The sequence below is a fragment of the Lethenteron reissneri genome, chromosome 68 (assembly GCF_015708825.2).
Source record: "Lethenteron reissneri isolate LAM-NWPU_2019-01 chromosome 68, ASM1570882v1, whole genome shotgun sequence".
In the NCBI taxonomy this organism is placed as follows: domain Eukaryota; kingdom Metazoa; phylum Chordata; class Hyperoartia; order Petromyzontiformes; family Petromyzontidae; genus Lethenteron; species Lethenteron reissneri.
The window spans coordinates 5,144,001-5,170,054 of record NC_083846.1 but is presented as its reverse complement, the minus strand read 5'-3'; the positions used below and the strand labels follow the sequence as shown (position 1 = coordinate 5,170,054).

The following is a 26,054-nucleotide window of genomic DNA, read 5'->3' as shown; positions in this document are numbered from 1 at the left end:
CGCGCCAAAGAGGGACTGGGTGCGTGCGGTGGTGCGAGGCCTGCACGGAGCGAAGCCTGCACGAGGTTTGAATGGGCGAGGCCTACCCGAGGCCTCACGGGATGAGGCCTGGGCGAGGCCTGCACGGAGCGAAGCCTACATGAGGTTTGAATCGGCGAGGCCTACCCTAGGCCTCACGGGGTGAGGTCTACCCTAGTCCTCACAGGGCGAGGCCTGGGTGAGGCCTGCACGGAGCGAAGCCTGCATGAGGTTTGAATGGGCGAGGCCTACCCTAGGCCTCACGGGGCGAGGCCTGGGCAAGGCCTGCACGGAGCGAAGCCTGCATGAGGTTTGAATGGGTGAGGCCTACTCGAGGCCTCACGCAGCGAGGCCTACCCGAGGCCTCACGAGGCAAGGCCTGGGCGAGGCCTCACGGAGCGAGGCCTTCGCACGACAAGACCTGGGCGAGGCCTCGCAAGGCGAGGTCTGCGTGAGGCCTTCACGGGGCGAGGACTACGTGGGTCCATATAGGGTAAACGTAAGGGACCAGGTACCCCAAGCGCCATCTATGAAGCGCTGTGCAGGGCTGCAAGCCTAAGGCCTCGCCTGCGCCGCGGCTCTGAATGTCCCATGGCCGTGTTTCTTGTATTTAAGCACAAAAAAAGAAACGTGTTTGTTTTTCTCTCTCTCTCTCTGTCACAAAAAAGCTCTTCACGATGTAATCTTCCCACACTTGAGCACTTGGAGGGGTCCCCAGTGGTGAATGCCTTCGTCCGGACCCCTCCCGTTCTTCCCTCTCAGGGTTTTGAGTCACGTTTTGTACCGCAGGAACATGCACACCACCTCTCTAGCCTTGTGGAGTGAGTAGCCCCGTAGTGTCCCGTCGGTTTACCCCCTAACCCCACGAACCCCACGACCCCCACCACCCCCATCCGATGGAAGCATATTTTACGAAGTAATAATAATTTAGTCTTAAGGTATAAATGTTGAAGGACGCAAACGGTACGAGCGTTGATGACGACGACGTAAAATCGATTCGCGATTGAACTTTTGGGCTAGGCACCCCCATTCCCCCCCGCCCCCTTCCCGTCCTGTAATGGTTCGGGCCAAATTGACGCCGTTAAGAAGCCTCCAACCACACCCGACCGGCGGAAATGATTTTGAATCGTCGCTCGTAACATGGGCATCGTAAATAACGACAATGATCGTTTCGACCGGCTCAACGGTTTAGTTTGAGAGAACGATCTCTCACCTACCGGAACTCCGGCGAATGTGGCGGGCGGTGTCACCTGCCACACACAATTGCGACTCGCATCCGACGCAACTTCGGGTAACTCCAGGAAGCCGGCGCGAGACGCTCGGTGCAGTCCGAAGTGAAATGCCGCATGCACCTCCATTGTTTCCAACGTGGTCGCGATAACACTGGTCAACAAAAAAAAAAATTCTGGCCTGGACTTTTGCAGCTGTTTTAGACTAATTTCAGGGTGCTGATTCCAAATCTGATCTCAGATTTGCTCTATCACATCTCATTTTGATGCTATCGGCATACCCCATTTTTATTGATTTTACCCGAAATTAACTCTGTCACTTATGATTGCGAGTTGTTGTTGCGAGTCAGTGACTGCTTTAGTGTTAAAATGCGGTGCTGTATTTTTAGGATAGTGTGTTCATAATATCATTTTATGTAGATGTCCACATTCATTTAATATTTTTCTTCCGCAGTTTTTATTGAAAATGCAATATTTGATATCTAAAAAAACTGATGTGATGGACAACAACTGATGCCAGATTTGGAATCAGCACCCCAAACTTACCTTAAAAACCCGTTGGAATACCTTATGCCAGAAAAAGTGTGTTGACCAGTGTAATCTTTCCGCAGCATTTCCCGGCGCGCTCGCTAGCAAATGCTCGCGCCCCGGTGTGGAAATCCGGGCGACGTTTCGCCGGTCGGGCCCTATGCAGGCTTCTTTACAACGAACATTTGGGCTGACCCCCCCCCCCCCCCAAAAAAAAAGAAAAAACACTCCCGCTACGAGCCATGAAGGCCACGTGTTCACCCGGTGTTACATGTTATCGTTGTTTGACGTTGATGCGTGCGTACGTGCGCGTGGTGGGCTTTTCGGAGCCGTTCTTCTCCCCCCTCTCCGGCCTCCCCAACAGGTCGTCGTTGTCTGGGGGCTAAGACAACGTGGTAGTCGCAGCAGCAGCAGCAGCAACCAACAGATGGCGAGTTAAATTTCGATTTAAAGCTTTCGTGACTGCAGGGATTCATCTTCTTGGTTCTTTCGGTACAGTCACGTAGAAGGGAAATGATAAAATAATGAAAATAAAACATAAGAAAATTTCGATTTAAAGCTTTCGTGACTGCAGGGATTCATCTTCTTGGTTCTTTCGGTAAAGTCACGTAGAAGGGAAGTAACAAAATAATAAAAATAAAACATAATAAAATTTCGATGTAAATCTTCTTTCGTGACTGCAGGGATTCATCTTCTTGGTTCTTTCGGTACAGTCACGTAGAAGGGAAATGATAAAATAATGAAAATAAAACATAATAAAATTTCGATTTAAAGCTTTCGTGACTGCAGGGATTCATCTTCTTGGTTCTTTCGGTAAAGTCACGTAGAAGGGAAGTAACAAAATAATAAAAATAAAACATAATAAAATTTCGATGTAAAGCTTCTTTCGTGACTGCAGGGATTCATCTTCTTGGTTCTTTCGGTAAAGTCACGTAGAAGGGAAATGATAAAATAATAAAAATAAAACATTAAAATCTCGATTTAAAGCTTCTTTCGTGACTGCAGGGATTCATCTTCTTGGTTCTTTCGGTAAAGTCACGTAGAATGCCGACACGTCGTGAGAATTATTATTATTATTATGTTTTATTTTATTATTTTATTATTTCCATTCTACGTGACTTTACCGAAAGAACCAAGAAGATAAAAGATCTGTGGTGGAAGGGGAGCCTCACGCCAATTCGACCGGCACAGACTGAACGAGAAATGGTATCGTGAACGTCGCGACCAGCAGCCGTCGAACGATGTTTGATCTTTTTTTCACGCGACCGGGGTTTTTTGTTTGTTTTCACCGTCTCTCTCTCTATCTCCCTTTCCCGCGGTCGGGTTGGTGTGGAGCAGCGGTCGGGAACCTATGGCTCGCGAGCCATATATATGGCTCTTTCAGTGACGGCATATGGCTCCCAGACAATTTTTTGAGTTGAAAAAAAAAATCTGTTTAGAACTGATTTTAAAATACTTGTGATATTGCTTAATAATACCGTGTCATTTTAAAGTCAACAGAAATTCGTTTTGAAGGTAAAATTTCCACGGGTCACACGCCTGCAACGAAGCTCAACCTCACCAAGTCGTACGAACCAGACTACACAAGGCCATCAGCAGAACCACGCAGCACCAGAAGTCGCGTTAAAAGTAAGACACATTTAATTTATTATACGTTAAAAATTACTATATGGCTCTCAATGAAATATATTGAGAAATATTGGGCTTTTATGGCTCTCCCAGTCAAAAAGGTTCCCGACCCCTGGCACTGTGGAGGGTTTTTAACGACACGGACGGTGGGCCCGTGTCCATCGTTGTGCTTGGCCCGACCCGAACATCGGATGATGCGATTCAACGGTGGCTCAGAACACGAAACCCCCAACGCCGCCGCCGCTGCCGCCGCCACCCAACTCGTCAAAGTCTCGAGACGCTGCGCAAAGACGAAGCAATACCCACCACCACCACATAACATCAAAGCAATAACCACCACCACCACAACAACACAGCAACACCCACCACCACCGGGCGGCTGGGTGGCTGGCTGGCTGGCTGGGTGGGCGGCTGGCTGGCTGGCTGGGTGGCTGGCTGGCTGGGTGGCTGGCTGGGTGGCTGGGTGGGTGGGTGGCTGGCTGGGTGGCTGGCTGGGTGGGTGGCTGGCTGGGTGGGTGGCTGGCTGGCTGGCTGGCTGGGTGGCTGGGTGGGTGGCTGGCTGGCTGGCTGGGTGGCTGGGTGGGTGGCTGGCTGGCTGGGTGGCTGGCTGGGTGGGTGGCTGGCTGGCTGGGTGGCTGGCTGGGTGGCTGGCTGGCTGGCTGGCTGGCTGGGTGGGTGGCTGGCTGGCTGGGTGGCTGGGTGGGCGGGCGGCTGGGTGGGTGGGCTGTGTCTCGTTCACCCGCCGATCCTCGCAGTTCATTTCATTTCGAGAGAGGCGAGCTCGTGGCAGCGGCAACGCCGTCGTGTTTCCAGCGATGTTGTCTTCGCCGCAGAGAACCGAAGCGTCACGGCCCAGAAACTGTGCCACATGTCCCTCCCGCAAGGTCTTTGTGGGAGCCTCGGTACTGGTGAAGTAAAATTTCGATGTAAAGCTTCTTTCGTGACTGCAGGGATTCATCTTCTTGGTTCTTTCGGTAAAGTCAAGTAGAAGGGAAATTATAAAATAATAAAATGAAAGAATAAAATTTCGATTTAAAGCTTCTTTCGTGACTGCAGGGATTCATCTTCTTGGTTCTTTCGGTAAAGTCACGTAGAAGGGAAATTATAAAATAATAAAATGAAAGAATAAAATTTCGATTTAAAGCTTCTTTCGTGACTGCAGGGATTTATCTTCTTGGTTCTTTCGGTAAAGTCACGTAGAAGGGAAATTATAAAATAATAAAATGAAAGAATAAAATTTCGATTTAAAGCTTCTTTCGTGACTGCAGGGATTTATCTTCTTGGTTCTTTCGGTAAAGTCACGTAGAAGGGAAATTATAAAATAATAAAATGAAAGAATAAAATTTCGATGTAAAGCTTCTTTCGTGACTCCAGGGATTCATCTTCTTGGTTCTTTCGGTAAAGTCACGTAGAAGGGAAATGATAAAATAATAAAAATAAAACATAAGAAAATTTCGATTTAAAGCTTTCGTGACTGCAGGGATTCATCTTCTTGGTTCTTTCGGTAAAGTCACGTAGAAAGAAAGTAATAAAATAATAAAATAAAACATAACGCTGCTTGCGTTGTGGCTGCTTGCGTTGTGGCCAAAACGTCGTGAGAATTATTTTATTATGTTTTATTTTATTCTTTTATCATTTCCCTTCTACGTGACTTTACCGAAAGAACCAAGAAGACTGGTGAAGTTATTTAATTTCAGTTTTTCTTCCGTTTTTTTTATTTTTAAGACGTACAAGTACGTCATCAGAACGGGAAAGGGTTAAGCACGTCATTGGAACGGGAAAGGGTTTACATGAACATGCGTTATGGAGAAAGTGCTGTTTAGCGAGAATCGCCTATGAGGGCTAGCACGGCACACGAGGTGGGTGGGTGGCCAGCACCACGCCCGGCCGCCTTTGTCTCCCCAGTCGGCGATGTTTACTACGCGCCACACTGGGTACTCGTTTGGAGGCTGAGTCGACCTAGGGGGCAGACCCAGGATCGTCTCAGACAATCGTCACCGGTGTTTGGTGGCCGTGAGCGTGAAGCCAACTCAGGGCTTTGCCGGGTTCGTAGGCGCAGTGCACTAACCGCTCCCCACAACCACCACCGCCATCGCCATCACCGCCACCACCATCACCGCCACCATCATCGCCAGCACCACCATCACCGCCACCACCATCAACGCCACCGCCATCACCACTATCACCACCATCACCGCCACCATCATCGCCAGCACCACCATCACCGCCACCATCACCGCCACCACCATCACCGCCACCATCATCGCCAGCACCACCCCATCACCGCCACCACCATCAACGCCACCGCCATCACCACTATCACCACCATCACCGCCACCATCATCGCCAGCACCACCATCACCGCCACCATCACCGCCACCATCACCGCCACCACCATCACCGCCACCATCACCGCCACCACCATCACCACCACCACCACCGCCACCACCACCATCACCGCCACCACCACCATCACCGCCACCACCATCACCGCCACCACCACCATCACCGCCACCACCACCACCGCCACCGCCACCATCGTCATCGAGTGAATCTCAGAGAGCACACAAGCGGGTGTCTGTATACATCTATACACACACACACACGCGCGCGTCTTTATTTTTTGTAAGAAGCGAGGAGGGCTGAACTGGAGCTCTCGGGGGTGAACGGCGCTGATGAAGACAGACGCGCAGGGCGACTGAATCTCAGCTGAGAGAGAGAGAGAGAGACGAGCTGGCGGATGCGTTTAAGTGGTGGTAGTGGTGGTGGTAGTGGTGGTGGATGGATGGATGGGGCGATGGGGTGACGGGAGGAACCCACGTGATTTATACTCCGGTGCTTGATAGGGGTTGATTTGGGGGCGGGTTTTGACACCCTCCACCCAGAGGTCGCAAACGGGTTTTGATTCCTTACCCGTACCCGTACCCGGCCGCACCAGGGTCGCAAATGGGTACCCGTACCCGGCCGGGTACGGGTACCCGTTCCCTACCCGTACCCTACCCGAAAAGAGTGACAAACGGTGACTCACCAGTGACTCACGGCCTACCCGTACCCGGCCACACCAGGGTCGCAAACGGGTACCCATACCCGTACCTGGGTACGGGTACCCGGCCGGGTACGGGTACACGTTCCCTACCCGTACCCGTACCCTACCCAAAATGAGTGACAAACGGTGACTCACCAGTGACTCACGGCCTACCCGTACCCGTACCCGGCTGGGTACGGGTAGCCGGGTATCGGGTAGGGTACGGGTATCGGGTACCTGATTGCAACCTCTGCCTCGACCACCTCCCCCGCCCCCCTCCCCCCACCCCCACCCCCCACCCCTTCCCACCATGTGGGAATCTCCCAGGTTTAATGTTGTTGTTGGTTGTTGTCGTTGTTGTTGTTGGTTGTGGTGCTTCTATGGCTGTCGCTCTGTTGGACAGCTCCCCGCAGGGGTGGGGCCAGGCGGGGGGCGGGGTCAGATGGGGGGGGGGGGGCTGGGGGGGTGGGGCCAGGCGGGGGGGGGGGTCAGTTTTGTGTATTATATTAAAAAAGAGAGGGAACGCATATTTTTAAAATGTGTCTTTTAAATGCCTTTATTATTATTATAATGTTATTATTAAACTATATTTGTTCACCTGCCAAGTTTTTTTTTTCTTTTGTTCTTCCCGAATGCTTTTTTTATTAACACGTAGCAGGCTTTCGCGACCAATATTATTCATAATCAACGTTTTTGGGTTCAGATCGCGTTATTTATAAATGTGTCGTAACCCTCCACCACCCGACACGGCCAATCAGCAAAAAAGTGTCACGTTGACAAAAGACAAAATAGTTCACTACTTTAGCCCCCCCGGTGTGTTGAAGCGTGAAACCACAACATTTACAATTTTTGAGTAGTACGACGTTTCGCTGGTAATTGCATCCAGCATCATCGGGCAATTTGCACTTTTTTGCTGATTGGCCGTGTCGGGTGGTGGAGGGTTACGACACATTTATAAATAACGCGATCTCACCCAAAAACGTTGATTATGCTTTTTTATTCTTTGTCGGTTTGGGAATTTTTTTTAAACCCCCCCGTGGTTTAACGGAGTCGAGGCGCGTCACGCTTCCCCAATAGTTTGAGCCACACAGGCGAATTGGGGGTGTGTGTGGGGGGGGGGGCCGCCCCGGGCCCCGCACTTTGGGGGACCCCTCCCTCCCTCCCTCCTCCACCCTCTACGACCCACCTCGCGGTACCGTCAGATGTTAATACAGGGGTGCTTCAACAAAACAATAAGTCATATTTAAAAATATATTTTTTTTAAACACGCTTTAATGAAATGTACCGTACGAGTAATGGAAGAACTCCACGACTCTAGGAAGTGGTCCCGAGGCTTGCCACAACGTAAGGGGCCGTGGTGATTTAGAGCCAACGTGAGTTGAGCGTGGACAATTAGATCCAAGCCGAAACATAACATGTAAAAATTAATGTATAAAAATATTTTTTTTTGAAAGAATATAGTATTGTCATCAGTATGACATAAATTTCGATTTAAAGCTTTCGTGGCTGCAGGGATTAATCTTCTTGGTTCTTTCGGTAAAGTCACGTAGAAGGGAAGTAATAAAATAATAAAAATAAAACATAATAAAATAATTCTCACGACGTTTCGGCCACAACGCAAGCAGCCAAGAACAGTATGACATAAGTAAATGATATTTTTATTATTTTATTATTTCCCTTCTACGTGACTTTATCGAAAGAACCAAGAAGATGAATCCCTGCAGTCACGAAAGCTTTAAATCAAAATGTTTAAGTATACCAAGTTTGCAATCGATACCACATTGGGAAGTGGGTTAAAATTGAGGATATGACAACGACGACGACGAGAACAACAGACAGAGCGAGTTCAATAAAAGCGTGTGATAAGTAGGTCAACACTTCTGAGAAATTTCCATCGAAACCACAAGAAATGTGCTCTCCCGGCTCTGGAGACCACCTGGAAAAGATTCCAGGAGCGCCTTGACAACAATGGCGAACAAGTGAGAAGAGACTCTTTGACTTTGCGAAAGTTTAAACATCACATTTGTCAGCGTGTCACAGTGTAGAATTATCCGTTATTTTTTCCCCATTAAAAAACTATAGACCCATGTAAGTGTTAACATGTATTTTATTATGTTTTATTTTTATTACTTTATTATTTCCCTTCCACGTGACTTTACCGAAAGAACCAAGAAGATAAATCTCTGCAGTCACGAAAGAAGCTTTAAATCGAAATTGTTTTACATCTTTTTGAAGCACCCTGCACTTCCCGTTTAGCCGAGACGGTTCGCCCCGGGTCCTGCACTCCGCCCTGTTGAGGGTTTTAGGGGGGCCTGGGGGGAGGGGGTGTCCTACCCCCCCCCCCGACACACTTAGACCTCAAGGTGTCGTCAGCTGTGAAATCATCAAACAGCTGTCCCCCCAGACACCTGTCAGAAACCTGTCCCCCCAGACACCTGTCCCCCCAGACACCTGTCCCCCCAGACACCTGTCCCCCCAGACACCTGTCCCCTCAGACACCTGTCCCCTCAGACACCTGTCAGACACCTGTCCCCCCAGACACCTGTCCCCTCAGACACCTGTCCCCCCAGACACCTGTCCCCCCAGACACCTGTCCCCTCAGACACCTGTCCCCTCAGACACCTGTCCCCCCAGACACCTGTCCCCCCAGACACCTGTCCCCCCAGACACCTGTCCCCTCAGACACCTGTCCACCAAGACACCTGTCCCCTCAGACACCTGTCCCCCCAGACACCTGTCCCCTCAAACACCTGTCCCCCCAGACACCTGTCCCCTCAGACACCTGTCCCCCCAGACACCTGTCCCCCCAGACACCTGTCCCCCAGACACCTGTCCCCCCAGACACCTGTCCCCCCAGACACCTGTCCCCTCAGACACCTGTCCCCCCAGACACCTGTCCCCCCAGACACCTGTCCCCCCAGACACCTGTCCCCTCAGACACCTGTCCCCTCAGACACCTGTCCCCCCAGACACCTGTCAGATACCTGTCCCCTCAGACACCTGTCCCCTCAGACACCTGTCAGACACCTGTCCCCTCAGACACCTGTCCCCTCAGACACCTGTCCCCTCAGACACCTGTCAGACACCTGTCCCCTCAGACACCTGTCCCCCCAGACACCTGTCAGACACCTGTCCCCCCAGACACCTGTCCCCCCAGACACCTGTCCCCTCAGACACCTGTCCCCTCAGACACCTGTCCCCCCAGACACCTGTCCCCCCAGACACCTGTCCCCTCAGACACCTGTCCCCTCAGACACCTGTCCCCTCAGACACCTGTCCCCCCAGACACCTGTCCCCTCAGACACCTGTCCCCCCAGACACCTGTCCCCCCAGACACCTGTCCCCTCAGACACCTGTCCCCTCAGACACCTGTCCCCTCAGACACCTGCCCCCCCAGACACCTGTCCCCCCAGACACCTGTCCCCTCAGACACCTGTCCCCCCAGACACCTGTCCCCTCAGACACCTGTCCCCCCAGACAACTGTCCCCCCAGACACCTGTCCCCTCAGACACCTGTCCCCCAGACACCTGTCCCCCAGACACCTGTCCCCCCAGACACCTGTCCCCTCAGACACCTGTCCCCCCAGACACCTGTCCCTTCAGACACCTGTCCCCCCAGACACCTGTCCCCCCAGACACCTGTCCCCTCAGACACCTGTCCCCCCAGACACCTGTCCCCTCAGACACCTGTCCCCCCAGACACCTGTCCCCTCAGACACCTGTCCCCTCAGACACCCGTCCCCTCAGACACCTGTCCCCCCAGACACCTGTCCCCCAGACACCTGTCCTCCCAGACACCTGTCCCCTCAGACACCTGTCCCCCCAGACACCTGTCCCCTCAGACACCTGTCCCCCCAGACACCTGTCCCCCCAGACACCTGTCCCCCCAGACACCTGTCCCCTCAGACACCTGTCCCCTCAGACACCTGTCCCCCCAGACACCTGTCCCCCCAGACACCTGTCCCCTCAGACACCTGTCCCCTCAGACACCTGTCCCCCCAGACACCTGTCCCCCAGAAACCTGTCCCATCAGACACCTGTCAGACACCTGTCCCCCCAGACACCTGTCCCCTCAGACACCTGTCCCATCAGACACCTGTCCCATCAGACACCTGTCCCCTCAGACACCTGTCCCCCCAGACACCTGTCCCATCAGACACCTGTCTCCCCAGACACCTGTCCCCCCAGACACCTGTCCCCCCAGACACCTGTCCCCCCAGACACCTGTCCCCTCAGACACCTGTCCCCTCAGACACCTGTCCCCCCAGACACCTGTCCCCTCAGACACCTGTCCCCTCAGACACCTGTCCCCTCAGACACCTGTCAGACACCTGTCCCACCAGACACCTGTCCCTTCAGACACCTGTCAGACACCTGTCCCCTCAGACACCTGTCCCCCCAGACACCTGTCCCCTCAGACACCTGTCCCCCCAGACACCTGTCCCCCCAGACACCTGTCCCCTCAGACACCTGTCCCCTCAGACACCTGTCCCCCCAGGCACCTGTCCCCCCAGACACCTGTCCCATCAGACACCTGTCCCATCAGACACCTGTCCCCCCAGACACCTGTCCCATCAGACACCTGTCCCCTCAGACACCTGTCCCCCCAGACACCTGTCCCATCAGACACCTGTCCCCCCAGACACCTGTCCCATCAGACACCTGTCCCATCAGACACCTGTCCCCCCAGACACCTGTCCCATCAGACACCTGTCCCATCAGACACCTGTCCCCTCAGACACCTGTCCCCCCAGACACCTGTCCCATCAGACACCTGTCCCCCCAGACACCTGTCCCATCAGACACCTGTCCCATCAGACACCTGTCCTCCCAGACACCTGTCCCCCCAGACACCTGTCCCATCAGACACCTGTCCCATCAGACACCTGTCCTCCCAGACACCTGTCCCCCCAGACACCTCTCCCCTCAGACACCTGTCCCCCCAGACACCTGTCCCCTCAGACACCTGTCCCCCCAGACACCTGTCCCCCCAGACACCTGTCCCCCCAGACACCTGTCCCCCCAGACACCTGTCCCCCCAGACACCTGTCCCCTCAGACACCTGTCCCATCAGACACCTGTCCCCCCAAACAACTGTCCCCCCAGACACTTGTCCCCCCAGACACCTGTCCCTTCAGACACCTGTCCCCCCAGACACCTGTCCCCCCAGACACCTGTCCCCCCAGACACCTGTCCACCCAGACACCTGTCCCCCCAGACACCTGTCCCCTCAGACACCTGTCCCCTCAGACACCTGTCCCCCCAGACACCTGTCCCCCCAGACACCTGTCCCATCAGACACCTGTCCCCCCAGACACCTGTCCCCCCAGACACCTGTCCCCCCAGACACCTGTCCCCCAGACACCTGTCCCCTCAGACACCTGTCCCCCCAGACACCTGTCCCCCCAGACACCTGTCCCCCAGACACCTGTCCCCTCAGACACCTGTCCCCCAGACACCTGTCCCCCCAGACACCTGTCCCCCCAGACACCTATCCACCCAGACACCTGTCCCCCCAGACACCTGTCCCCTCAGACACCTGTTCCCTCAGACACCTGTCCCCCCAGACACCTGTCCCCCCAGACACCTGTCCCCCCAGACACCTGTCCCCTCAGACACCTGTCCCATCAGACACCTGTCCCCCCAGATACCTGTCCCCCCAGACACCTGTCCCCCCAGACACCTGTCCCCTCAGACACCTGTCCCCCCAGACACCTGTCCCCCCAGACACCTGTCCCCCCCGACACCTGTCCCCTCAGACACCTGTCCCCCCAGACACCTGTCCCCCCAGACACCTGTCTCATCAGACACCTGTCCCCCCCAGACACCTGTCCCCCCAGACACCTGTCCCCCCAGACACCTGTCCCCTCAGATACCTGTCCCCTCAGACACCTGTCACGTGAGACACCTGTCCCCCCAGACACCTGTCCCACCAGACACCTGTCCCATCAGACACCTGTCACGTGAGACGTCTGTCCCACCAGACGTCCTCTTGACTCGCGGATTCTCGTGAAATCCGCTAAAATCCCCCCCGGCTATAAAAGTGTTGACGTCACCACCTCCGGGGGGCGGGGGGGCGGGGGGGGCGGGGGGGGCGGGTGGGCGTTGGGGGGGGGGTAAGGGGGGGGTAAGGGGGGGGTTAGGGGGGGGGTGTAATATGGGGAGGGGCGGGCGGGCGTGGGGGGGGGGGGGTAGGGGGGGTAAGGGGGGGGGGGTGTAACATGGGGAGGGGCGTGCAGGGGGGGGAGTTTTGGGGGCTATAAAAACAAAGTGTTGACACCCCCCCGCGCCCACGCACCCCTCCCCCCTCCCCGTTTACCCCATTCCCCCCCTTGTTAACCCCCCTCGATTACCCCCCCCCCCCGTTCACCCCCCCCCTTGCCCCCCACGCTTGCCCCCCCCCCCCCCCCCCCCACGTGCACTCCACCTTTAAAAGGGAGACGCGGAGCTCACCGCGATCTTAACCCGGACCTTTCGTGCCTCGTCCTCCTCCTGCTGCTGCTGCTCCTACTGCTGCCCTTACTACTACTGCTGCCCTTACTGCTGCTACTGCTGCTGCTCCTTCTACTGCTCCTGTTGCTGCTCCTACTGCTGCTGCTACTGCTGCTGCTGCAGCTTCTACTGCTCCTACTGCACCTACTGTGTCCACACACCGCCTGCTGCTGCTGCTCCTACTGCTGCTACTGCTTCTACTGCTCCTACTGCACCTACTGCGTCCACACACCGCCTGCTTCTCCTGCTGCTGCTGCACGCAGCCTGCACAACTTCGAGTCCCGTGCCGGGTCAGCTTGGCACACTCCGTGCGTGACGCTGTGTGTGTTTGTGTGACGTTGTGTGTGACGCTGTGTGTGTGTGACGCTGTGTGTGTGTGTTGCTGTGTGTGTGTGTGACGCTGTGTGTGTGACGCTGTGTGTGTGTGACGCTGTGTGTGTGTGACGCTGTGTGTGTGTGTTGCTGTGTGTGTGTGTGACGCTGTGTGTGTGTGACGCTGTGTGTGTGTGACACTGTGTGTCTGACGCTGTGTGTGTGACGCTGTGTGTGTGATGCTGTGTGTGTGTGACGCTGTGTGTGTGATGCTGTGTGTGTGTGACGCTGTGTGTGTGTGACGCTGTGTGTGTGTGACGCTGTGTGTGTGTGTTGCTGTGTGTGTGTGACGCTGTGTGTGTGTGATGCTGTGTGTGTGTGACGCTGTGTGTGTGTGTGACGCTGTGTGTGTGTGTGACGTTGTGTGTGTGATCCTGTGTGTGTGTAACGCTGTGTGTGTGGTGTGTGTGTGTTGCTGTGTGTGGTGGTGTGTGTGTGGTGGTGTGTGTGTGACGCTGTGTGTGTGTTATGCTGTGTGTGGTGGTGTGTGTGTGGTGGTGTGTGTGTGTGTGTGACGCTGTGTGTGTGTGACGCTGTGTGTGTGTGTGACGCTGTGTGTGTGTGTGACGCTGTGTGTGTGAACCTGTGTGTGTGTGACGCTGTGTGTGTGTAACGCTGTGTGTGAGTGACGCTGTGTGTGTAATGTTGTGTGTATGTGTGACGCTGTGACACTGTGTGACGCTGTGTGTGTGTGTGACGCTGTGTGTGTGACGCTGTGTGTGTGACTGTGTGTGACGCTGTGTATGTGTGTTGCTGTGTGTGTGTGTGACGCTGTGACACTGTGTGACGCTGTGTGTGTGTGTGACGCTGTGTGTGTGTGTGACGCTGTGTGTGTGATGCTGTGTGTGTGTGACGCTGTGTGTGTGTGGTGGGGTGTGTGTGTGGTGGTGTGTGTGTGTGTGACGCTATGTGTGTGTGTGACGCTGTGTGTGTGATGCTGTGTGTGTGTGGTGGGGTGTGTGTGTGGTGGTGTGTGTGTGTGTGACGCTGTGTGTGTGTGTGACGCTGTGTGTGTGATGCTGTGTGTGTGTGACGCTGTGTGTGTGTGGTGGGGTGTGTGTGTGGTGGTGTGTGTGTGTGTGACGCTATGTGTGTGTTGCTGTAGTGGGGAGCGGTAGTGTAGCGGTTAGCGCTACGCTGCGCTACGAACCTGGCGACCCGGGTTCGATTCCCGCTCGCGGCAAACACCCAGTGACGATTATCTGAACCGGTCCTGGGCCTCCCCTAGGTCGACTCAGCCTCAAATGAGTACCTGGTGCGATGTGTAAACATCGTCACAGGGAGACAAAGGCGGCCGGGCGTGGTGTTGGCCACCCACCCCCTCGTGTGCCGTGCCGGCATTCATAGGTGCTCGTTAACAGCACTTGCCCCTACAGTCTGTTAAGGCTACACGGGGGACCTTTGTCTTTGTGTGGTCCCGTATTGGAGCTGTTCGCGCTACGCTGCGCTACGCACCCGGCGACCGGTCCTGGTCCTCGCCCCTAGGTCGACTCAGCCTCAAATGAGTTGACCGGGTCACCCTGGGCGATATCGTAAAACATCGCCACCCGCGAACTTCGCGTTGCAAACTCGCGAACGGCACTTTGCCCCGAGAAGCCCGCCGAGGCTATACGGGTGATCTTTGCCTTTACCTGTGTATGTGTGCACCCCCCCCTCCCCCCTCCCCTCTCCAGCCGTCATGATGAGCTCTCGGAAGGCGGCCGCATTACTCCTCGTTCTCGCCCTCCTCTCGGCGCACGTGTGCGCGCGCGCCTACCCGGCCAGGTGAGTTAGAGTAGCCCCCCCCCCACCCCCCGTGTAGCCCCCCTTCCGTGTAGCCCCCCCGTGTAGCCCCCCCCCCCCCCCCGTGTAGCCCCCCCCCCCCCCCCCGTGTGTAGACTTGTGGGGGAGGGGAGGAGGAGGGAGGGGGAGAGTGGACGTAGCAGCTTTGTGGTCAGCGGTCCGTCAGGTCCTAGAACTCACCCACTCATCCACTCGCTAATTCACCTACTCACTCACCTACTCACTCACTCACCTACTCACCCACTCACCTACTCACTCACTCACTAACTCACCCACTCACCCACTCACTAACTCACCTACTCACCCACTCACTAACTCACCTACTCACCCACTCACTAACTCACCTACTCAGTCACTCACTAACTCACCCACTCACCCACTCACTAACTCACCTACTCACCCACTCACTAACTCACCTACTCACCACCTCACCCACTCACCTACTCACCCACTCACCTACTCATCCACTCGCTAATTCACCTACTCACCTACTAACTCACCTACTCACTCACTCACCTACTCACCCACTCACCTACTCACCTACTCACCCACTCACCTACTCACCCACACACCCACTCACTAACTCACCCACTCACTAACTCACATACTCACCCGCTCGCTAATTCACCTACTCACCCACTCACCCACTCGCTAACTCACCTACTCACTCACTCGCTAACTCACCTACTCACCCACTCACCTACTCACCCACTCACCTACTCACCCACACACCCACTCACTAACTCACCCACTCACTAACTCACATACTCACCCGCTCGCTAATTCACCTACTCACCCACTCACCTACTCACCCACTCGCTAACTCACCTACTCACTCACTCGCTAACTCACCTACTCACCCACTCACCTACTCACCCACTCACCTACTCACCCACTCACCTACCCACTCACTAACTCACCGACTCGCCCACTCACTCACCTACTCACTCACCTACTCACCTACTCACCCACTCACCCACTAACTCACCGACTTACCCACTCACTCACCTACTCACCCACTCACTAACTCACCCACTCACTAACTCACCGACTCGCCCACTCACTCACCTACTCACTCGCCTACTCACCCACTCACTAGCTCACCTACTCACCCACTAACTCACCCACTCACTAACTCACCGACTCGCCCACTCACTCACCTACTCACTCACCTACTCACCCACTCACCCACTCACCTACCCACTCACTAACTCACCGACTCACCCACTCGCTCACCTACTCACTCACCTACTCACCCACTCACTAGCTCACCTACTCACCCACTAACTCACCCACTCACCCACTCACCTACTCACCCACTCACCCACTCACCTACCCACTCACTAACTCACCGACTCACCCACTCGCTCACCTACTCACTCACCTACTCATCCACTCACTAGCTCACCTACTCACCCACTAACTCACCCACTCACCCACTCACCTACTCACCTACTCACCCACTCACCTACCCACTCACTAACTCACCGACTCACCCACTCACTCACCTACTCACTCACCCACTCACTAACTCACCTACTCACTAACTCACCTACCCACTCACTCACTCACCTACCCACTACATTGAGTGCCCGTTGCCCGTGCTTCATTTGTGTGACGTCACATTTCTCACCCCCCCCCCTCCTCGTCACACATCGTCACAAATGTCCAACTCCCCCCCCCCCCATAGGTGCGTGACGTCATTTATGGACGGCCACCTAGACCTATCGAAACGCCTATGTGTGGCTATATAGTCGTGTGGCTATGTCTATAGACATACCTACAGATGTGTGGCAATAAAGATATACAGTGATACCCCAGAGATCGAACTTAATTCGTTCCAGAAGGCCATTCGAACATCGATTTGTTCGAATACCGAATACATTTTCCCCATAAGAATGAATGTAAATGACATTAACTGGTTCCAGACACACGAAATCTCTCATTATGAAGCATTTTTACACGAAGTTTACGGTAAATACATGCATAAAATCATACCAAAAAAAACAACACAATAAAAAATGGAGAAAATGAATAAATGTATGGGATAAATGAAATAAAAGAACATTGAACTTCACTAAGGAGAGTTGATGGTTTGAGTGGAAGGTGGTGATGAGGAGGAAGAGGTGATGGTGGTAGTGTTATTGTCTGGAAGGGAAGTCCCCTTCCATAATAATGTCGCTTCTCTCTCTTTGTGTCTCTCTTCTGCTACTAACTGTGAGTCAAATTTCGATTTAAAGCTTTCGTGACTGCAGGGATTCATCTTATTGGTTCTTTCGGTAAAGTCACGTAGAATGGAAATAATAAAATAATAAAAATAAAACATAATAAAATTTCGATTTAAAGCTTTCGTGACTGCAGGGATTCATCTTCTTGGTTCTTTCGGTAATGTCACGTAGAAGGGAAATAATAAAATAATAAAAATAAAACATAATCAAATTTCGATGTAAAGCTTTCGTGACTGCAGGGATTCATCTTCTTGGTTCTTTCGGTAAAGTCACGTAGAAGGAAAATTATAAAATAATAAAAATAAAACATAATAAAATTTCGATTTAAAGCTTTCGTGACTGCAGGGATTCATCTTATTGGTTCTTTCGGTAAAGTCACGTAGAAGGGAAATAATAAAATAATAAAAATAAAACATAATAAAATTTCGATTTAAAGCTTTCGTGACTGCAGGGATTCATCTTCTTGGTTCTTTCGGTAAAGTCACGTAGAAGGGAAATAATAAAATAATAAAAATAAACCAATTAAATTATTCTCACGACGTTTCGGCCACAACGCAAGCAGCCGTCCTCAGGTGAAGAACAGGTCTTTCGGAAATACAGAGTCTGACTCTGTCTTCTCGACAGACCTGTTCATTCAGACGCTGTCTTTCCGACAGACATGTTCTTCACCTGCGGACGGCTGCTTGCGTTGTGGCCGAAACGTCGTGAGAATTATTTTATTATGTTAAATTTTATTATTTAATTATTTCCCTTCTACGTGACTTTACCGAAAGAACCAAGAAGATGAACTGTGAGTCACTTCAGCTCTTGCTGACTAAAAACTCATCTTAAGAAGTTTGTTTCTGCCTCCGTTTTAGAATGTTTCGAAAATGACACGTTGTATTATCATTACAAAGATTGCTCACCGGGTTGGCTGCTACTGCTTTATCTGGGTGATATTTTTAACTGAGCCTCTCACACGGTAAAACCTTTGTCTGGGCAAGCGTCATGCACGCTGAGCCATACGCGTCTCAGCCGTACAGGTTATTTCAAGTCGCGATTGCCCCGTTCGACCTCCGAATTTCGTTCGGTTTCCTGGCCAAAAAATGTTCGGAAATATCGTTCGAACACCGATTTGTTCGAGTTCTGATGCGTTCGATCTCCGAGCTTCTACTGTACCTAAAGACGTGTCACTGTATAGACGTGTGGATATCTCTATAGATACATATCGATATGTCTATAGATGTGGCTACGTATATGTGTGGCTGTGTCTATAGATACAGAAATATACATGTGGTTATATGTATAGACATACCTATAGACGTGTGGCTATATAGATGGCTGGCAATATATATAGACATACCTAAAGATACATAGAGGCATAGTAGTAGGTTTTTACCCTTTCAACTGGTACAAAAACTGACACCTTTATACAAGGGATCATGTTGGCAATAACCACAACACAAGCAGTCAAAATGCAAACAAAAAGAAACAACTCTGATGATGATAATGGTATGATATTGTTTATTTCAGTTTGCATTTTGACTGCTTGTGTTGTGGTTATTGCAAACATGATGCCTTGTATAAAGGTGTCAGGTTTTGTACCAGTTTAAAGGGTAAAAACCTACCACTATATTTTGCCACTGGTAAAGGAGGTGTCTCATAGTATACATAGAGGCGTGGCTATATAGATGTGTGGCAATATCTGTATCTCGGGTAATGCACGATCTGGTAAACGCTACTGGACAATCGGCGTACATTTTATCTGGGAATCTGTACAAAACTATTCGCTATTTTTATTTGACCAGGGAAGATCCCACTGAGCTCCGTAGCTCTTTTTCGGAAGCGACCCGGCGTATCACAACTTGATAGCCCAGCGAAGAGGCTTGTCGTCGCGTGGAAATTCATAGCAGCAGCAGCAGCAGCAGCAGCCAAATGTTTAAAGATGTGGAGGCGGCAAAACAAAACTGGAGGGTCCGGAGAAAGCGTCGGACGTGAGGGTCGGGATCGAGCCCACGACCTCCTGTACACCGGGCGAGGTAGTTAACATCTCCTAGCCACCGTGATGATGATGAGAGAGGGAAAGACGCAGACTCCAAATATACAGCAGCAGGCATCGTCAGGGTCGGGATCGAGCCCACAATCTCCTGTATACTAGGCGAGGTAGTTAACATCTCCTAGTCACCGTGATGATGACGAGAGAGAGAGAGAGACGCAGACTCCAAATATACAGCAGCGGGCATCATCAGCGTCGGGATCGAACCCACGACCTCCTGTATACCAGGCGAGGTAGTTAACATCTCCTAGCCACCGTGATGATGATGATGAGAGAGACGCAGACTCCAAATATACAGCAGGCATCGTCAGGGTCGGGATCGAACTCACGACCTCCTGTATACCAGGCGAGGTAGTTAACATCTCCTAGCCACCGTGATGATGAGAGAGAGAGACACGCCAACTCCAAATACACAGCAGCAGGTGTCAGGGTCGGTATCGAACCCACGACCTCCTGTACACCAGGCGAGGTAGTTAAAATCTTCTAGCCACCGTGATGATGATGATGATAATGAGAGAGACGCAGACTCCAAATATACAGGAGGCATCGTCAGGGTCGGGATCGAACCCACGACCTCCTGTATACCAGGCGAGGTAGTTAACATTTCCTAGCCAGGCGAGGTAGTTAACATCTCCTAGCCACCGTGATGATGATGATGAGAGAGACGCAGACTCCAAATATACAGCAGGCATCGTCAGGGTCGGGATCGAACCCACGACCTCCTGTATACCAGGCGAGGTAGTCACCATCTCCTAGCCACTGTGATGATGATGAGAGAGAGAGACGCAGACTCCAAATATACAGCAGCGGGCATCGTCAGCGTCGGGATCAAACGCACGACCTCCTGTATACCAGGCGAGGTGGTCAACATATCCTAGCCAGACAAGGTAGTTAACATTTCCTAGCCACCATGATAATGATGAGAGATTGAGAGACACGCAAACTCCAAATATACAATAGCAGGCATCAGGGTCGGGATCGACCCCACGACCTCCTGTACACCAGGCGAGGTAGTCAACATCTCCTAGCCACCATGATGATGATGATGAGAAAGACGCAGACTCCAAATATACAGCAGCGGGCATCATCAGCGTCGGGATCGAACCCAAGACCTCCTGTGTACTAGGCGAGGTAGTTAACATCTCCTAGTCACCGTGATGATGATGATGAGAGAGACGCAGACTCCAAATATACAGCAGGCATCGTCAGGGTCGGGATCGAGCCCACGATCTCCTGTATACCAGGCGAGGTAGTTAACATATCCTAGTCACCGTGATGATGACGAGAGAGAGACGCAGACTCCAAATATACAGCAGCGGGCATCATCAGCGTCGGGATCGAACCCACGACCTCCTGTGTACCAGGCGAGGTAGTTAACATCTCCTAGCCACCGTGATGATGATGAGAGAGAGAGACGCAGACTCCAAATATACAGCAGTAGGCATCGTCAGGGTCGGGATCGACCCCACGACCTCCTGTGTACCAGGCGAAGTAGTCAACATCTCCTAGCCAGGCGAGGTAGTTAACATCTCCTAGCCACCGTGATGATGATGAGAGAGAGAGACGCAGACTCCAAATATACAGCAGTAGGCATCCTCAGGGTCGGGATCGACCCCACGACATCCTGTATACCAGGCGAGGTAGTTAACATCTCATAGCCATCGTGATAATGATGAGAGAGACAGACACGCAAACTCCAAATATACAGTAGTAGGCATCGTCAGCGTCGGGATCGAATTCACGACCTCCTGTACACCAGGCGAAGTAGTCAACATCTCCTAGCCACAGTGATGATGATGAGAGAGATTGAGGGACACGCAAACTCCAAATATACAACAGCAGGCGTCTGGGTCGGGATCGAACCCACGACCTCTTGCATACCAGGCGAGGTAGTTAACATCTCCCAGCCAGGCGAGGAAGTTAACATCTCATAGCCACCGTGATGATGCTGAGAGAGAGAGAGACACGCAAACTCCAAATATACAGCAGCAGACATCCTCAGGGTCGGGATCGAACCCACGACCTCCTGTACACCAGGCGAGGTAGTTAACATCTCCTAGCCAGGCGAGGTAGTCAACATCTCCGAGCCAGGCGAGGTAGTTAACATCTCCTGTACACCAGGCGAGGTAGTCAACATCTCCTGTACACCAGGCGATGTAGTCAACATCTCCTGTACACCAGGCGAGGTAGTCAACATCTCCTGTACACCAGGCGATGTAGTCAACATCTCCTGTACACCAGGCGATGTAGTCAACATCTCCTGTACACCAGGCGAGGTAGTCAACATCTCCTGTACACCAGGCGATGTAGTCAACATCTCCTGTACACCAGGCGAGGTAGTCAACATCTCCTGTACACCAGGCGATGTAGTCAACATCTCCTGTACACCAGGCGAGGTAGTCAACATCTCCTAGCCACCGTGAGGATGATGGTGGTGGTGGAACCCACGACCTCCTGTACACCAGGCGAGGTAGTCAACATCTCCTGTACACCAGGCGAGGTAGTCAACATCTCCTGTACACCAGGCGAGGTAGTCAACATCTCCTGTACACCAGGCGATGTAGTCAACATCTCCTGTACACCAGGCGAGGTAGTCAACATCTCCTAGCCACCGTGAGGATGATGGTGGTGGTGGAACCCACGACCTCCTGTACACCAGGCGAGGTAGTCAACATCTCCTGTACACCAGGCGAGGTAGTCAACATCTCCTGCACACCAGGCGAGGTAGTCAACATCTCCTAGCCACCGCGACTCCCCTTCAATCTGAAGAGAGGTCGCGAGGTCATGCGACACGCCCCCCCCCCTCTCCCTCTCTGCGGCCTGCAGGCTATCGGGGGTCCCCATGGGGGTCCCCATGGGGGTCCCCCAGGGGGTCCCCGTGGGGGTGTCCCAGGGGGTGTCCCAGGGGGTCTTTGTGGGACTGCCGGAGCGAGGCGAACTCGGGGCTCGCGTGCTCATTGGAGCCATCGTCAGGGAGCTGCTGGGCCTGGAGCCGGCAGGGATGGAGCCGCAAGTGGAGGAGCAGCCTGGAGCCAGGCTGCCCAGGTAGGGGGTGGGGGGGGCGTTGTTGTGGCGGTTGTTGTGGTTGTTGTGGTTGTCATGGTGGTGGTTGGTCGTGGTGATGAGTATTGTGGTGGTGGTTGTGTGATGATGGTAGTGGTTGGTCGTGGTGATTAGTATTGTGGTGGTTGTTGTGATGATGGTAGTGGTGGTGGTGGTGATGAGTATTGTGGTGGTGATGATGGTAGTGGTGGTGGTGGTGATGAGTATTGTGGTGGTGGTTGTGATGATGGTGGTGGTGGTGGTGATGAGTATTGTGATGATTGTTGTGATGATCGTGGTGGTGGCAGTGGTGATGAGTATTGTGATGATTGTTGTGGTGATGATGGTACTGGTGATAGTGGCAATGAGTATCGTGATGATTGTTGTGATGATCGTGGTGGTGGCAGTGGTGATGAGTATTGTGATGATTGTTGTTGTGATGATGATGGTAGTGGTGGTAGTGGTGATGAGTATTGTGGAGGTGGTTGTGATGATGGTAGTGGTGGTGGTGATGACTTGTGTGATGATTGTTGTGATGATCGTGGTGGTGGCAGTGGTGATGAGTATTGTGATGATTGTTGTTGTGATGATGATGGTAGTGGTGGTAGTGGTGATGAGTATTGTGGAGGTGGTTGTGATGATGGTAGTGGTGGTGGTAGTGGTGATGACTTGTGTGATGATTGTTGTGATGCTGGTAGTGGTGGTGGTAGTGGTGATGACTTTTGTGATGATTGTTGTGATGATGGTAGTGGTGATGAGTATTGTGATGATTGTTGTGATGATGGTAGTGGTGGTGGTGGTAGTGATGACTTTTGTGATGATTGTTGTGATGATCGTGGTGGTGGCAGTGGTGATGAGTATTGTGATGATTGTTGTGGTGATGATGGTAGTGGTGGTAGTGGTGATGAGTATTGTGATGATTGTTGTGATGATCGTGGTGGTGGCAGTGGTGATGAGTATTGTGGTGGTGGTGGTTGTGATGATGGTAGTGGTGGTGGCAGTGGTGATGACTTTTGTGATGATTGTTGTGATGATCGTGGTGGTGGCAGTGGTGATGAGTATTGTGGTGGTGGTTGTGATGATGGTAGTGGTGATGAGTATTGTGGTGATTGTTGTGATGATGATGGTAGTGGTGGTGGTAGTGGTGATCAGTATTGTGGTGGTGGTTGTGATGATGGTAGTGGTGGTGGTGGTGATGACTTGTGTGATGATTGTTGTGATGATGATGGTAGTGGTGGTGGTAGTGGTGGTGGTAGTGGTGATGACTTGTGTGATGATTGTTGTGATGATGATGGTAGTGGTGGTGGTAGTGGTGATCAGTATTGTGATGGTGGTTGTGATGATGGTAGTGGTGGTGGTGGTGATGACTTGTGTGATGATTGTTGTGATGATGATGGTAGTGGTGGTGGTAGTGGTGATGGTAGTGGTGATGACTTGTGTGATGATTGTTGTGATGATGATGGTAGTGGTGGTGGTAGTGGTGGTGGTAGTGGTGATGACTTGTGTGATGATTGTTGTGATGATGGTAGTGGTAGTGGTGATGAGTATTGTGATGATTGTTGTTGTAATGATGATGGTAGTGGTGGTGGTGGTGATGAGTATTGTGGTGGTGGTTGTGATGATGGTAGTCGTGGTGGTGGTGATGACTTGTGTGATGATTGTTGTGATGATGATGGTAGTGGTGGTGGTAGTGGTGGTGGTAGTGGTGATGACTTGTGTGATGATTGTTGTGATGATGATGGTAGTGGTGGTGGTAGTGGTGGTGGTAGTGGTGATGACTTGTGTGATGATTGTTGTGATGATGGTAGTGGTAGTGGTGATGAGTATTGTGATGATTGTTGTTGTAATGATGATGGTAGTGGTGGTGGTGGTGATGAGTATTGTGGTGGTGGTTGTGATGATGGTAGTGGTGGTGGTGGTGATGACTTTTGTGATGATTGTTGTGATGATGATTGGGTCCATCTTCATAAAACACCGATGTATCGAGATGGGTCTCCATGGTTTTACTATAGGGTCGGTCCATAGTTTGGTTTGTATGGCCACAACGGCGCTGCTATAGTGATGCTGATGATGATGCTGATGACAATGATTCTAGTCATTAGAACGCTTGGCTACGTACGATGATGCTGCTGATGATAATGCTGATGATGATGGTGCTGCTGATGATGCTGCTGCTGATGATGTTGGTGATGATGATGCTTCCGCTGACGATGCTGCTGGTGATGATGATGCTGCTGATGATGATAACAATTATTGATGGTGCTGCTGGTGATGATAATGATGATACTGATAACGATTCTTCTTTTCTAAATACTGACGATGCTTCCGCTGACAATGCTGCTGATGATGATGATGACGCTGCCGATGATTTTGCTGACAATGCTGATGATGATGATGATGACGCTGCCGATGATTTTGCTGACAATGCTGCTGATGATGATGATGACGCTGCCGATGATTTTGCTGACAATGCTGCTGATGATGATGATGACGCTGCCGATGATTTTGCTGACAATGCTGCTGATGATGATGATGACGCTGGCGATGATTTTGCTGACAATGCTGATGATGATGATGCTGCCGATGATTTTGCTGACAATGCTGCTGATGATGATGATGACGCTGCCGATGATTTTGCTGACAATGCTGATGATGATGATGATGACGCTGCCGATGATTCCGCTGACAATGCTGATGATGATGATGATGACGCTGCCGATGATTTTGCTGACAATGCTGATGATGATGATGATGACGCTGCCGATGATTTTGCTGACAATGCTGCTGATGATGATGCTGCTGCTGCTGATGACGCTGCCGATGATTTTGCTGAGAATGCTGCTGATGATGATGCTGCTGCCGATGATTTTGCTGACAATGCATGCTTCCGCTGACGATGCTGTTGATGATGATTTTGCTGACAACGCTGCTGATGATGATGCTGCCGATGATTTTGCTGACGATGCTGCTGCTGACGATGATGACGACGCTGTCGACGATGATGACCCCTACCGAACCCCCACCCCCCCTGCCCCCCCCTGCCCCCCCCCCTGCCCCTCCCCCCAGCACCCCCACGCTGGACAAGCGCGAGTGCAAGGCCTCCACGTGCGCCATCCAGCGGCTCGTGTCCATGATGAGTCGCAGCCGAGCCAGCGGAGACTCCCCACGCACCGACGTGGGATCGGCCACCTACGGGAAGAGGCGGCGACGCGCGGCGTGAATGGGGGCGGAGTTACCCGGTGGGGGGGGGGGGGGGCATCCGGTGGGGGGGGGGACATCCAGTGGGGAGGGGAGACATCCGGTGGGGGGGGGGCATCCGGTGGGGAGGGGAGACATCCGGTGGGGGGGTGGACATCCGGTGGGTGAGGGTGGAACACTTCAGGAGGGAAGACACACCAGGGTTTGGTCACGGGGACACGGGGAGATACGGGGGACTCACACCGGGAGACGCGGGAGACACATGGGGGAGATACGGGGGTGACACACACCGGGAGACGCGGGAGACACATGGGGGGAGATGCGGGGGTGACACACACCGGGAGACGCGGGAGACACATGGGGTGAGATACGGGGGTGACACACACAGGGAGACAAGGGAGACAAATGGGGGGAGATGCGGGTGACACACACAGGGGATGCACACGGGTGCCACAGACGCGCGCACATAGGAGCAC

The 26,054-nt window shown here is 52.6% G+C and overlaps 1 protein-coding gene across 3 annotated transcripts; it reads left to right on the top strand.

Annotated features, from left to right (window-relative positions):
- The first annotated feature begins 3,296 nt into the window (after positions 1-3,296).
- LOC133360400 (calcitonin gene-related peptide 2-like) lies at positions 3,297-25,600 on the top strand. Of its 3 annotated transcripts, none has more exons than XM_061579107.1 (4): positions 3,297-3,404; positions 14,967-15,057; positions 22,165-22,383; positions 25,447-25,600. In XM_061579107.1, the coding sequence occupies exons 2-4, from the start codon at positions 14,972-14,974 to the stop codon at positions 25,598-25,600; spliced, it is 459 nt and encodes a 152-aa protein (XP_061435091.1). In that variant the 5' UTR covers positions 3,297-3,404; positions 14,967-14,971. The 3 variants fall into 3 exon arrangements, with proteins under 3 accessions (XP_061435091.1, XP_061435090.1, XP_061435089.1); XM_061579106.1 differs by lacking the exon at positions 3,297-3,404 and adding an exon at positions 12,909-13,211; XM_061579105.1 differs by lacking the exon at positions 3,297-3,404 and adding an exon at positions 12,909-13,229.
- The last annotated feature ends 454 nt before the right edge of the window (positions 25,601-26,054 follow it).